This window comes from Rhinolophus hipposideros (assembly GCF_964194185.1).
Source record: "Rhinolophus hipposideros genome assembly, chromosome: 5".
NCBI lineage: Eukaryota > Metazoa > Chordata > Mammalia > Chiroptera > Rhinolophidae > Rhinolophus > Rhinolophus hipposideros.
This window is the reverse complement of record NC_138051.1, coordinates 69,088,625-69,102,843: the sequence shown is the minus strand read 5'-3', so window position 1 is coordinate 69,102,843 and position 14,219 is coordinate 69,088,625. Positions and strand designations below refer to the sequence as shown.

At 37.5% G+C, this 14,219-nt stretch overlaps 1 protein-coding gene across 3 annotated transcripts in view; it reads right to left on the bottom strand.

Annotated features, from left to right (window-relative positions):
* SNAPC1 (small nuclear RNA activating complex polypeptide 1) overlaps window positions 1-12,127 on the bottom strand; it is a 28,121-nt gene extending 15,994 nt beyond the window's left edge. For 2 of the 3 annotated variants that reach the window (XR_013993335.1, XM_081048250.1), the window contains exons 1-7: window positions 11,901-12,127; window positions 9,671-9,830; window positions 9,367-9,507; window positions 7,938-8,042; window positions 3,544-3,702; window positions 1,982-2,050; window positions 1,204-1,266 (exon numbers count right to left, since the gene is read on the bottom strand). Coding sequence is in view for 1 of the 3 variants with exons in the window: in XM_081048250.1 (XP_080904376.1) it covers window positions 1,204-1,266; window positions 1,982-2,050; window positions 3,544-3,702; window positions 7,938-8,042; window positions 9,367-9,507; window positions 9,671-9,830; window positions 11,901-12,028 (825 nt within the window). In the remaining 2 variants the exon portion in view is untranslated. The remainder of the gene's footprint in view (window positions 1-1,203; window positions 1,267-1,981; window positions 2,051-3,543; window positions 3,703-7,937; window positions 8,043-9,366; window positions 9,508-9,670; window positions 9,831-11,900) is intronic. The other variant, XR_013993336.1, reaches the window with a different exon arrangement.
* Window positions 12,128-14,219: the final 2,092 nt, after the last annotated feature.

Genomic DNA, 14,219 nt, shown 5'->3' with positions numbered 1-14,219 from the left:
TTTAAGTAAGAAAACTAATTTAGAGAAGAAAAAAAATCTTAGTAATGAAAACACATCAGCAGAAATTTAAAAATCCAATGTAACAGTTCAAAAGATAAAGTTTAAGAAATCTGCCTGAAAAATAGATTGAAAAAGAAAGAAAATAAGAAAATAAAAGTTCAAGAAAAGAAAAAGAGCAAAAATGCAGCAAAGAACACTACAAAGAAACAATACGAAAAAACACTTCAGTACTGAAGCCTAAATATGCCCACCATGAGAACCAAGAACAATGACGGAGAAAAGACCTACAGCAAGTTAAATTATCATGAAATTTCAGAACTCCAAGGACAAGGAGAGAAATCCTAAAACCTTCCATGATCAGGAATACAAAAGCTGGAAGACAATAAAGAACAATGGCATTAAAAAAAAAAGAACAATGGCATCAAAATTCCAGGTAAATGCCAGAAGAAATAACTAAAAGAGAAGAAGATAAAGATGGTTGCCTCCTAAGATTAGGAATACAGGGGTAGGAAGCGGTAGAGCAAGAGACTGTTGGGTTATATAAGTTATATAGTATTATTAGACTTTTTTAAAAAACTATGTACATGTACTACTTTGATAAAAAGTAAAAATGTAATTTAAAAAGCATCAAGTCAATTTCTAAATTACCTTACTAAAAAAGTAACTTGAGGGCTGGAGGGGAGAGGAAACTAGGGGAATCTATACCCACAGGTCCTTTCCCTCTGGGGAAGAGCTTGTTAAGTTTGGAATTAGGGAAGGGCTCCATGAGCCAACTGACATGGTCATCTAATCCGTCCAGAAGAAAAGATACTTCCTAAACAGGGATGGGACGAGGAAGATATTTATAAGAGCTACTTGGTGCAGATGGGCACCCAACGGGACCATTGGAGGGTCTGCAAGCACACTCTGGCCCTTCCCAGAAATAGGAGGGGGGGTCCTTTTTCTCAAAGCTCCAATCGACTACGTATTAGGAGATGAGAGGGAACATTTTGTTACTGATCACGGTCATTATTATTATTATTATATTACTATTTTTATTAAACCTCCCCTTACTGATGAGTGGGGGACAAAATAAGTATTTAAGTATTTATCTCCTCAAATGTCCTATTACCAGGAGGGGTTGACCCTGACACTCTGTGAGGCAGTAAGAAACCAATAAAGACAAATTTGTAAGCTTAAAAAAAAAAAAAGGAAATAACTTACCTGAACAACAACTGAAAAGGCCTTTGATTTTATTTTTGCTAATGACTCTGCCCTTTCACATCTCTGGAAGTAAAAATAAACAGGAAGGGGAAAACGTTAAAACACATATGTTAAGTGAAATTATGAATACCCACAGAAATAAGATTTCAGACAGAAGGTAGGGTAAAATAAACTAATATTTATTGGACATATACTGAGGGTCCAGTAAAGACACACAAACACACACCACATTCCCATAGCAGGTGCCATGATACCATCCCCATAGCTACTAATTGTTTTCATTCAAGATTTAAGGAGGAAATAAGAATGAAAGCCTTGGTGAACAGGCCATTCCCTGCTCATCTGCCTATGCCCAAAGATGGCTCCTTATCTCATCCACTGATATGGATGAAAACTCTGGAGGCAGAAAGCAGTAATGAGTAGCTTGAGCTCCACACTGGTTAGAAGGCTGACAGGGAGTGAGAAAAGGCGTGTTACAAAAGCTTTGCTCTGCCCCTATAAGGAATCAGGGCATATTCCACCATCATCCTTCCCTTCCACTGCTAAAAACCATCAACATCCTCACTCCCAATCTATCCCTAATGTGGTCTTTCACAAGGTTTCCAGTAAAGAACAGACTAGCTCTTCACAGAACCCACATTTCAGAATTTTCTAAGGTATTTATTATAATACTAACCAAGGAGCATAATGCTTAGTATATAGAATCACAGCCACACATAAAATAAAAAGCTAATCAAATTCCTGCCCAGTAAACAAACATATAGTGAATTTTTCTGACCTCTGATTCTTGTGAATTTCCTTCTCTCTTTTCTTCTCCATCTTTAACTTTTGATTTTAAGGATGGATTCTAAAAGAGCAAAAAATTTATGTATACACATTAACAATTCAAATTATCTAAGAAGTAATTACAAATCAATTTCAGAACAATGAAAATCATTTACTTTTAAGTACTGAAAAACTGGAAGATCATTTCATGTTATTGCATCATGGTTCACCACATGACATTAAGGTCATAGGTCAGGTTTCAGAATAGTTCTAAAATTCATCAATAAAATGCCTAAATCCTCTTAATGAAGGATAACATGCATTTTATGTGGTAGTTAAAAACAATGGTTTATTCTCATTTCTTTCAGGTTTTCAGAGGTCTTAATAATGCTCATTGAAGAGCATTATTAAAATAGAGTACCATAACAGATTTTTACATTAAATGCCTTGATCATTTGTGTAACCCATTTGTGGCACTTAAAAGTATTCATACATTCTAAAATGTGCTATCTCATTAAAATAAACACAGGTAAAGGAAGCAAAGTATTTCCTTCTTCCCAAGAATGTCATCTCATCACTCTCCTTGTATATCTTTTTCTAAAATTAAGTTGGAGCCAGTTTCCTTGTATAATGGAAAGTCAAAAAGTGGCAACAAATCTTTCTGAAAAACGATACATAAGATAGTAACACCTATCTAGCACTTGGGAAAACACTAACACATTATTTCACACATAGTACGTAATCAGAAATTGTTTATTTTTACCTTTTTTCTGTTTTTTTAGAAGTATTCACTAAAATAAGACGGAGTAGTGGTTTCAAAGGTAAATTTAGCAAGGCTGGCCTTTAGGTTTCGAGTCAAAAAGTTTCTCCAGCTGAAAAGGTTAATGTGGAATATGGGTAGCTCTAGTCTCAGTATTTGGATCAGAAAACTAAGATTTGTGTTGATGAGATCTATAAAAGGATAAACCCAGAGCATGTGGTAAACAGAAGTATGTGCTCTGTGACAATGACAGAAGCAACCACTCACGTCCAGCCATCTGGGGCCACATAGCAAAGTGGAACCAGTGCTACCAAACCTGATTTTTAAGAGAAGTTGGACGTCTGGAATTTCACAAGTCTACAAATATTTAAATGTTAGTGATTAATTTAAAATTTTAAAACAATGTTAGAATCAACGCTGTGTCAAACAAAACACTTCTGTGTGCAAGATTTGGCCCAAAGACTGCCAGTGTGCAACCTCTGGAAAATGTTAAATCTTAAAGATTGCAATAAATCAGGGGTATACCAAGATGACTTATTCCTCTATAATTATATATATATATATATTTTATAGTATTTAATTATATATAATATTACGGTTATTAATTATAATTGTTTAATTATATACATAATTATACATAAAACCTGTCTGTAAGGTTAAATAACATCACACAGCTAATAAGTGGCAGAGAAAAGTGAAGCCCCCTCAATCGCTGCTCTGCTGCGCTAAACCGTGTCTCAAGGTTGTCACCCATGTCTAGCCATCCGTGCATAACGCAAATACAAAGGTAATGTCTCAAACAAGCAATCACATACCTTCCTGTCTTTGTGCCACTGCTGGTGCTCCAAAACTATGTTCTTAATATTGTCAAAAAAATCATCCTTTATCAAGCTGAGGGCTTTGTCTGGATTGGACTTATCAACTGAAATTATATGTTTCATGTTCTGATAATGATCATGAACATTCAGCATTTCCTAAAGGTGAAAAGATGAATCTTTTATTTCAACTTTAGAGGAAAAACTTAAAGGCAAAACCAACACAAAATAAAATGGCATTCCAAAGTGACTGAGTTGATAAGGATAACATGCCACTGAAAATAATATAGTCATGCAAACAAAATAGGACAACTTTGTTAATGAAGAGGCTGCTTTCCAAGGGAATGGATTCATGGAATTCAACTCAACAAACATTAACTAATAATATACACTGTATGGGGAAAGACTAATTAGTCAACACAGGATTGCATTTTAGAATGTAACAAAAACTATTTGTAGTATAACAGATCATTAAATATCACTACTGATTAACTTAGATCATTTTTATTTCACATTGTCACATCAAGGCTATTTATTACACAGTTATTTATGTTCAGCTAGAAAGTCCTGTATAAGGACTCTTATCCAATCCTCCACAGAGATGTGCTGACTTTCAATACATCTCAAAACCTGTGTGCCTGTCCCCATAAGCTTTATCATTACTTCAGTGTTAAGATTCAGGAATAAAAGAAATAGAAGGGGATTTATGACACTATTTGAAACATCATTTGTTAGACATTGCTCCTCCACAAGCCTCCAGCCAAATGGGCAGGTCTGTGTGGGGTAAGGAGAAAGAAAGCACACTGCAGACCCACTTAAGAAATCGGATAAAACCAGTACTGGGACTTGGCTCGCAGACCAGCAGAGAACCACCTACACGTCCTTCATAGATGGCCACTGCAACAGCTGAGTCATCCCCAGTCAGGCTACTCAATTCATTTCGAGGAGATTTTGATGGAACTCACACCCATCTGCTCAAGGACTCAGAAAATGCTCAGTAGTGATGAGTGCTCCCATATGCAGGATCTTCAAAGGGGAACAGTGTCCCAACATGGGGAGCCCCTCACTTTTTCTAGTTTACAATGTGCTGTGCTCCCATTATTTCACCACGCACAATACAATGCGGGGGAAAGACCACCAGCTGACCCTGGTTTTGAGCATGCGTTCTGTCACCTGCTAGATCACTTCCTTGAGCAAATCCCTCAATCTGAGAATCCCGTTCCACATTTGTACAAAATTAAGTAGTACCACCCAATGCCACTGGAATAGTAGTAAGTGAACTTACACAGTGAATGTTCTATATAATGTAAAACACATAATGTAAAATACGAAACTAAAGGATTAAGAAATAAAGGAAAGTGTCTGGACTTCGGAGCCCACAGACTTGCATATTCAAATCTGGTGTCTGCACCTTACTTTATGCAAATTACTTCTGAGCCTGTTTCCTTGTTTTTAAAACTAGGGAAATACCACCTCCTCTGCAAGGTTACTATGATGATTAGTGAGCTAACATACATAAAACATCTAACACAGTTCCTGGCAAATGTTGAAAACTCAACACATAGCGGCCATTATTACAACTATTATAATGATATAAATATTATAATAAAAAAACAGTCACAAATGAAACAATTAGCTCAAGGTCACATTTAAGCAGCAGAGTTAGAATTAATAACATTTTGACTTAATAACATTTACAAGCAGTAGATGGAAAGTAGGAAAGCATTAAACAGGATTATCAGTGAGACTGGGTCAAAGGCCATGCCGAATAGACGAATAGAGTCAACAGGGCTATAGAGGAGAAGGGCTCCCGAAGCAGACGTGCGGCGAGCCAAAGGCCAGAGATAAAGCCAGAATGACAACATGCAGACTACTTTGTTCCGAGAAGCTTTCAAGAATAGACATTTCATAGCCTGGCCCTTCTGACCCTCTTCTCCAATCACCCTAAAATAACAGGCCTTTATGCATCACCCCAGTTCTGTCCTCTAAAATCTTTCATACCTGTGTGCTGATACACACACCTTCTTAAAACAGAGGAACCTTTAATTCAACATATTGTATTAGGTTGGTGCGAAAGCACTTGTGCTTGAAAAGGTTAAAAATAACTTCAAAAACCGCAATTACTTTCGCACCAACCTAATAGTAAAAGAACTGAAAATAAAAAAGCATGTTGAAAGCATATTGGAAAAAAATGAAGATTCTACCACCATAGTAGTCAACAATCAAAAATTATACCGACTGGATTCAAATCATCTTTTTTCATTAGGAGAATGTTAATAGAACAATGTCTTGCTGTTCTAAAACATCCTCTGCCTCTCTCTCTGATTCACATCAGTAATTCTTGGTAAATCCTTTTTGATACCCAAAATCTTTCATTCTGCACAACGGCTATTCTAAACTTTCTCAATTCACAGTTCCTTGAACTCCCATGGCCCTCTCTTCAAGTTCAGGCTACCAGGTCTGTTTTCTTTCTATTTCTCTTCTTCACAATTATATGAATCCATTTTCACCTCTTTCCCTCACATTTCAATGGAAGAAGTGTGCTTTCTCCTGCTCAAAGCTAATCTCTCCATCAGGGGACCACTAACAAACGCACCTGACTCCTCCATAGCAGGAATCTTGCTCCTTCTCTTTTACACGACCTCTCCTTCTGACTGGCTCCTTCCCTAAGCCTAAATATATATTTTAAGTCTCTCCACTCTCAAAAACTGTTAAATAACACCCCGCTACCAAGAAGACAAAATACAAATTCTCTCTATTATACAAAGTTCATTGATCACATTTATTTTTCTACATATAATCTCTCCCACCTCTTTTTCACAAAGCTGCTAGAGAGCAAAGATCCTAGTTCTTGTTACCCTTCACTCAGGTGTTTGCTGAATGATACATGTACGTATTTCTAAGCCCAGGCCCAGCTCAGACCAGGCCTTCTGCTGTCCAGCAACTGGGCACTGCAGCCATACAAAGCTTGGCTCCATCACCTCCTAACTTAATATCCGTGCTTCCGTGTCCTCAACTTTAAATCAGGGACAAAAACACCTACTTTTTATAAAATTAACAAATAATTTAAAAAATGTCTAAAACACCTATTTTGTAAGAACGTTGTGAGGAGTAAAATAATCCATGCAAAACATCCCATATAGCTCCTACACTATGCTGTGTCTTTAGACACTTAGTAAATCTTTTAAAGCAATAATGAACCTTTTTGGAACATGAACACCTTTGAGAATCTTAGGACAGTTATGGTACCTCAACCCTAACCAAGCATCCGTATGTAAGACATTCTATTTATCATACAGTTTGGGGGGAAGGGACATATGGACCATCTGAAGGTTATCTATGGACCCCAGATTAATAATTAATAATTAAAGATTAATGATTCTTGCTCAAAAATAAAGGCATTTGATCTGATCCCTCTTTCACTCCCATCACTATAAGATGGTATAGGGTTGATTTAAAAAAAAAAAAAAGGAAATAACATTTATTAAGAGTCTATTATGGGCCATATGCCACTATCAGAACTATTCAGCTGTAATTTGGTTTCAATTCTCACAACTGGATGAAATAAAGATTATAATCCTATTATTAAGAAGTGAGAAACTAAGGCTCAAAGAGATTAAAATACATGACCAAGACCCCCCCACCCAGCTGCTGCTCACACTCACTCCTTCATGCAAGCGCCCTCTCTCTCTCTGCTCTCGCCTCTCTCTCTCTCCATGTAATATATATCTATTCTTTTGAAACGAGAGTGTATCATTGATTAGAAGACTGTAGTCCTGTGGTGGAGTTTTATTTTAACCTCAGGGAACTGTTTCTCTATGCATGTAAAATTCTCTGAGTATCACTACTTACCCATGTGAAACATTTTTTCTCAATATTGTATAAGTCACATAAAATACCAAAATGTATTAGATGGTAAAGCTGTTTTAAGACTGTACCTCTTACACATAATTCTTGACTTCAAATTTTTGCTTTATCAGAATAGCCTGTTTTACAGTGGTGGGATTTTAAATAAGCATTGTAAAAAGGAACTCAGGAAATGAATACATATTGTAAAAATAAATAAAATAAAAATAAAGTCACTTCAAATTCTTGTTTTATAATCTATCTAGTCAAATACAAATGGTGGCTTCAATATTTCCATCTAATTATCCTGAGTCCAACTCCAGTCTTCTACATCTTTCTGTTTCTTTCTGTGTTTCAAGATTTATTCCATATATTTTTATATATTTAGAATGTATTATTATTTCTGATACTTTAGAGAAAATAGGCATTCTATAATTGGTTAAAATCATTAGAAAAATTTTCAGAATCTAGTAGATGAAAGTATAACCTCAATATATAGTTAATAAAACAATTTTTAAAGAGTTTCAAGAGAATAAAAGCAAATTTACCTCTAATACATCAGAAGTGATAAGCTTCATTACACGATCATTTGGGTCCTTAAATTCTTCCGTAACTTCAGCTCGCTGAATTTTTTTCTTCATTCTGTATGACAGCTGTATGATAATGAATATCTTTTAAAGTATCTTGTTAAGTACAGAAAAAAGTGGGAGAGCAGTGAAAATTGTCTATCAGTAAACAGTAATGAAACAAAAACAGCGCTAAATATATATTAAATAATCCATTTTTCAAAGACTGTTATACTTATGAAATAACTCTGAAGGTGTGCCATGCCACATGCTTACACAGTCAGGTGAGAGTCAGAGAAGTTCCATAATTTGCCAGTTGATGGCAGAGCCGGAACCAGAACCTAATGCTCTTTTAATCTAGTGTCTCAACTGTCAAAAGATCAAAGACATATCCTATTTTATTAGTGGAAGTATCAACTTTTCACCAACTGACATTAAAATTCCTTGGTCCTCTGACGTAGTCAGAGCTGAGCTTTAGCCCAGAGCACACAGCTGCTGGAGAAGCCAAGCAAGTGGCCCAGCAGGCCCATTTCTTGGTGGAAAAAGCAGAACAGGAAAAGCAGCAGCAGATTGGCAGCAGATCGTGCAGGCCAATGGTGAGGCCCAGCAAGAGGCCGAAGCAATCAAGGTGCTTGGAGAAGCACTGAGCAAGGACCCAGGCAGCCCAGAAAACCTCCAAGATGATTGCCACATCACAGAATCATTTCTATCTCACTGCTGACTACCTTGTGCTGAACCTACAGGATGAAAGTTACACCCGGGAAAGGGAGAGCCTCATCAAGGCTAAGAAATGAGCTTGGTAACGAAGAATTTAACCCCCAGAGAAGTCGATCTGTTTCTCCCCTCGTGCTTGAGGAGCACCCCTCCACTCCACCCTTAGTATCATGTGATAGTCCCCTCTGCATCTGCCCTCCCAAACCTTCTCAGATGAATGAAGAATGACCTGTTTTCAAGGGAATGACTTTCTTCCCAGTGTTGGCCGGGAGTGATTTCTCAGTGATTTCCTACAGTGCTGGCTCCTCCCTTGAGTTTGGGAGGCGATAACCACCATCCCAGGAAGTCTTAATAAATTTTTATTACTTAAGCTAAAAAAATAAATTCCTTGGTCCTGTTTCACCAGCTCTGATATGTGAATAAAGGAATGAGCCAATGTAGATGCTGAATTCCATTTCCTCTTCTAACAATCTGCTTAACAGATGGCAGCCAGAAATGCACTGCATCTAGAAGCAAAGGCTGAATTTTTGTTTGCAACAAAAAGCAATCAGAAAGCATATTCTCCTATTTTAAGAAGCCTTTCTATAAGCATTGGAAACTATATAATATCCTTTCCACTTTATGGAGACTAAGGTACTTTTTGGACAATGAAGCATAATTTCTCATTTTGAAAAAACAATCTATTTTAGTAACATACCAATTTAGGCATTGCTGTAAAGTGAAACGCTTTGTCTAGTCGTAGCTCTCTAAAAATATACGCTGCATCAAAATGTTGTGCATTTATCAAATCTTGTTGAAATTTTAAAACTTCATCCCAATCCTTCAGGGCAACTCTAATCTGCAAACAAAACGGGTAAAAACATTGTTACTAAATGTAAACCTTCTTTCACAAATGTATTATAATTTTGAAACACTGGCATTTCTATTTAAATCAGATTATTGTAAAAATATTGTACCTGTTTCATATTTCTGTTGGGCGAAAACAACTCACGAAATATTACCTTTTGTTTTGGTTGACACAACTGGGTGTTATATAATCCATATAGCAGATACAAAGCACCAACTCTGATCTGGAAGGTGTATGGAGGTAAAAAGTATCGCCAAGCCAAAGCCAAAGCTTCTTTTGTAAATGTGTTCTTTTCTAAATTTCTCATTCTACCACTAGAAAACAAAGAGAAAATATATTATGAATTTAATAAGCAATGAACAAAAATTAGAAGAGGTATATTCTAGCTGTTGCTAAAAACTAGATGAGCACACATCTGATCCCTTAATGATCCAAGCACAAAGATCTACTCTTCTGCTGTGTTTCTTCCACTGAGGCACAGGCACACACACGAGGTAAACATGATGCATCTTCATAAAGCATCAGCTTGACTTGCTGAGTTGGGGAGCAAAAGGGGAGAGGTTACAAATTATTCCCGCTTAAAAATGTAAAACATTTAGCATGTTAAAATAACTATGGTTATGTTACAGAATAAAATACAAAAGTGACATGCATTTTAATATATAATGGATATTTTCCTATCGCAATACTCTCAGGGATTCACACGAAACCTCGTTTGTCCTTGGGATTAAAAAAGTTAGACAGCACAGTACAATGTAACCCACCCACTCCATTTCTGCAGGGCGAAGCTCACCAAAGTAAAGAAGCAGCAGGCTAGGAAAGCAAACTCCACTATGATCCTAAAGCCTGGGCTCTTCAAATAATAAATTTAGTAAAAGAATACAAAATGCCTACCGTAGTATAGGCAACCAAAGCAATTTCTAAAGAAAAACCGCCACTCTTCAAGTGATCTCTACTTTTTTCCTCATTAGCTAAAAACTCAGCAAAATTTTCCTGAACTGTCACTTTTCTCAAAAGGAATACAACGAAAAATCATGGGTTTTAGAAACAAATAGGTTTCGGTATCTGTTCTACCACCTACCAGCTGAGTGATCAAGAAGAAATTACTTTACCTCCTTAAGCCTCAATTTCCTCATCAATAAAACATCTATCATATCTGCTTTTCAGAGTTGTTCTATGGATTAACTACATTAAGATATTAATTTCTCTCCCTTCATTAACTGTATATAACAAACAACTCTCCATCTTCCATCCCCTGTGATGCACAAACTACATAGGTAATTATATTACTTTAAGAGAGAAAAAAAGAGAACTTTTACATTTTATTCAGCAAAACAAAGTTTTAATCACAAGAACTCATTCATTCAATTATTTAGCCTTTCAATAGTGTACGTATTATGCTAATAGCTACCAGATTCATCCAGTCCCTGTCTTCACAGAGCTCTGCCCAGGGGAGGGAAAATTAAAAATAATGAACATTTACTGAGCACTTACAGTGCACTTAACACACATTAGCTCATTTAATCCTCAGAACTGCATTATGAGGTATTTTCACTGTCCCTGTGTTACAGATAAGGAAGGTCAAGCAAGTAGTCTACCAAAAGTCAGTGGGCTGTGATTCAAATTCAGGTAGTTGTTAGGCTCCAAAATCTGTGCTCTAAACCACTACACTGCCTTCTGAACTACACACTTACAATAAAGTGTGGTAAGTCGAGAGATAAAATAAGCAGAACGCTATAGAAAAAACGAGCAGAACCCCTGCTTAGTCTGGGAAGGCTTCACTGAGCTTAAAGCTGAGTGCAGAATAAGATGGTCAGGCAAAGGCAGTTAGGGGAAAGCTCCAGGCTGGGAAACGCCGGTAGAGGGCCACCGACGGACGCTGGAGCAAGAAAGGGAGTGTATGGAGGGCACTGGGAGATGAAGCTGCAGAGACGGGCAGAGGCAATGACATGATGAAAATGCACTTTAGCAAGATAACTCTGGTTGTATGTGAAATGAATTTAATTGTGCCGAGTTTTGTCTTCGCGTAGGTGTTTCTTTTGTTTTGAAACATAGGGTTCTAGAACAGAATGGAGGAGGGCAAACGACGGTGCCTCGGGTCAGGATGGGGCAGTGGAGATAGAGAGGCGAGTTTAGAAGCGCCGCCAGGCAGAAATACATATTCGGAAAGAGGACGCAACCGAAACCAATGAAATCGCCCGGGAAAGTGCGTAGCCTGAGCACAGGAGAAGGCCCAGAAAAGAGCGGGGTAGCGCGTTCTGCCTGCGGCTTTTCTCCGCCCTTCCCAGGGCCCACGGAGCCGGGGGCAGGTGGGCGTGCAACTCCCCACGCCGCGTCCGAGCAGACGCCGGGAGCGAGGCGAGTAGCGGACTACAAACACCCACCAGAAGATGGTCCCGAACTTCATGCTCCTCCAGACCTCCGTGAAGTCCTCGAAGCGCACGCTGTCCTTCTCCTGGAAGCGGCTGAGCAGCGCCTCGCAGTCGGCCTGCAGGCCTGCAGGGGTCCCCATGTCTGCAAAGCCCCGACGCACCACGAGTCGACAGACCCCCGGCGGTCGCCGAGGAAACCTGGCCCGGACGCGCCCGCCTCCTAAGACGTGACGCACACGCGCTCCGTGACGTGGTATCCGGCCGCTTTAGCTCCGCCTCCAGCCTGACCCAAGAGAGTGGTCGCGATGCTTACTGCGCGTGCGTGAACGCGTTCTTATTTATTTATTTATTTTATTTATTTATTTTATTTATTTATTTTTTTAACCAGTTCAACTCCCCTTCACCTAAATCCTAAAGGAATAAGATCAGCCCTTTAATTTCACTGAAGACGTTTATATCTCAAGTGTCCTGTGAACCCAAGAAGGATTTTAGGTTTACATTAAGGTAGCTTATGTAAATTGGCTTTACCCTTCCTATCAGTGTCCTTTAGAGACCTTACAGTGACAGAAGTCAACTTTTAGAGCTAGGAAAGAATAGTTCCCAGCCTCAACCCACCCCCTAGTGGAAAGCAGATCTGAAAAAGAGAGTTTACTAGCGAATGGACTGGACTCATTCTCTTATGCTCTCTCTGTAGCACTAGCAGTCTTCTGCAACCACCCTTGAAAAGCTCTTTTGTCAACATCCCACTACCACCCGCCACCCCTCCGTTACAATCTCGCACAATGCTTAGCAGAAAGTATATACTGATTAATTGGCTGCATTGGCTTTCTGTGTACACTCCACCTCTTAGCTTACTTACCCTGGAGCTAGATAGTGTGTAGTAGTTTGTACTTTTCACCTTTTCTCTAATTGCAGGGCATGCTATTTTTATTCTTTTAGAGAGGTATCCTAACATAAAAGCATTGGGCTTTCTGTCTGTAAAAGGAAGTCAAGTTTAACTCACTTAACTTTCCTGATCATTGATCTATTTTTTAAAATTTTATGTAATATGTACAGAATAACTCTGTAACATGTCTGAGAAAAGCAGAGCAGTAAAACGAACATCTGTGTACGTTCTGCCTGTGTAGGAACCACATTACCAACACTGTCACATTAACCTGTGAATTCCTCTTCTATTCCCCTACCTCAACTATTACTTTAATAACAACTGCCTTACTTATTTTGTTCCCCATTCTCTTGTATACACTTTATCACATGTGTATGGATCTCTAAACAATATATTGTTTAGTTGTGGTTAGTATTGAGTTTTACCAAAAATTGTATTGCAATTTACAATATATATTCTTTGAGTTGCTTTTTAAATTTTATGTTTCTAAGATTCATTCATGTTCTTACTCAGAGCTGTAGTTCATTCATTTTCACGACTGCCTAATGTTCCATCGTGTAAGTATACAGTTTTTCCATTATTTCCTCAATGCAAATTTAAGTAGGTTCCAGATTTTGCTATTACAAACAATGCTATGAACACTTTTGTACATGCCTCCTCTTATTTGTAGGATTCCCAGATAAAGCATATGAGTCCCAATTAAATTTGAATTTCAGATCCAATTTAATAATTATTCACTGTTTATTTTAAATAGAGTTTAATTGGGCATCCTTTATTTTTGTTTGCTAAATATGGCAATTCTACATATATGCTACAGCAGTCTAGAACATATATACCTATAAGTGGAATTGTTGGATGATAATTGGTGTAAATGTAAAACTTTAAAAGATAATGTCAAATTGTTTTTCTAGAGTGGTTGTACTGATTTACACTTCACCATCAGTGAACAAGAGTTCCCAATTCAGCCTCTTCCTTTCAGAACCTTGGTATTGTGGTCTAAATATGCATTTCTCTGATTATTAATATGGTTGAGCCTCTTCTCAAATTCTAATTTCTTATTAATATTCCCTCTGCTGTGAAATGCCTGTTTATGTATTTTGTCCATTTTTCAATCGGGTTGTTTGCCTTTTTCATATTGATTTGTAAGATCACTTTGTATACTCTGAATACTAAACTGATATTTGTTTTATATATTACAAATATCTTTTCCCAGTTTGTGACTTGTTCTTATTTACTATCTTTAAGGTGGTTTTGATGTACAGACATTCTTATTTTCAAAAGTCAATTTTTAAATCATTTCTGATAAGGACTTTTGTATCTTAAAGCAACAAATATGTTCCTATATATTACATTATTAGTTAAGCTAATACCAATGGTATAACTAATAAACCCTGAATACTCAGTGTCTTAAAACAAATGAATTTTCTTTTCCTTTCACATTAAGT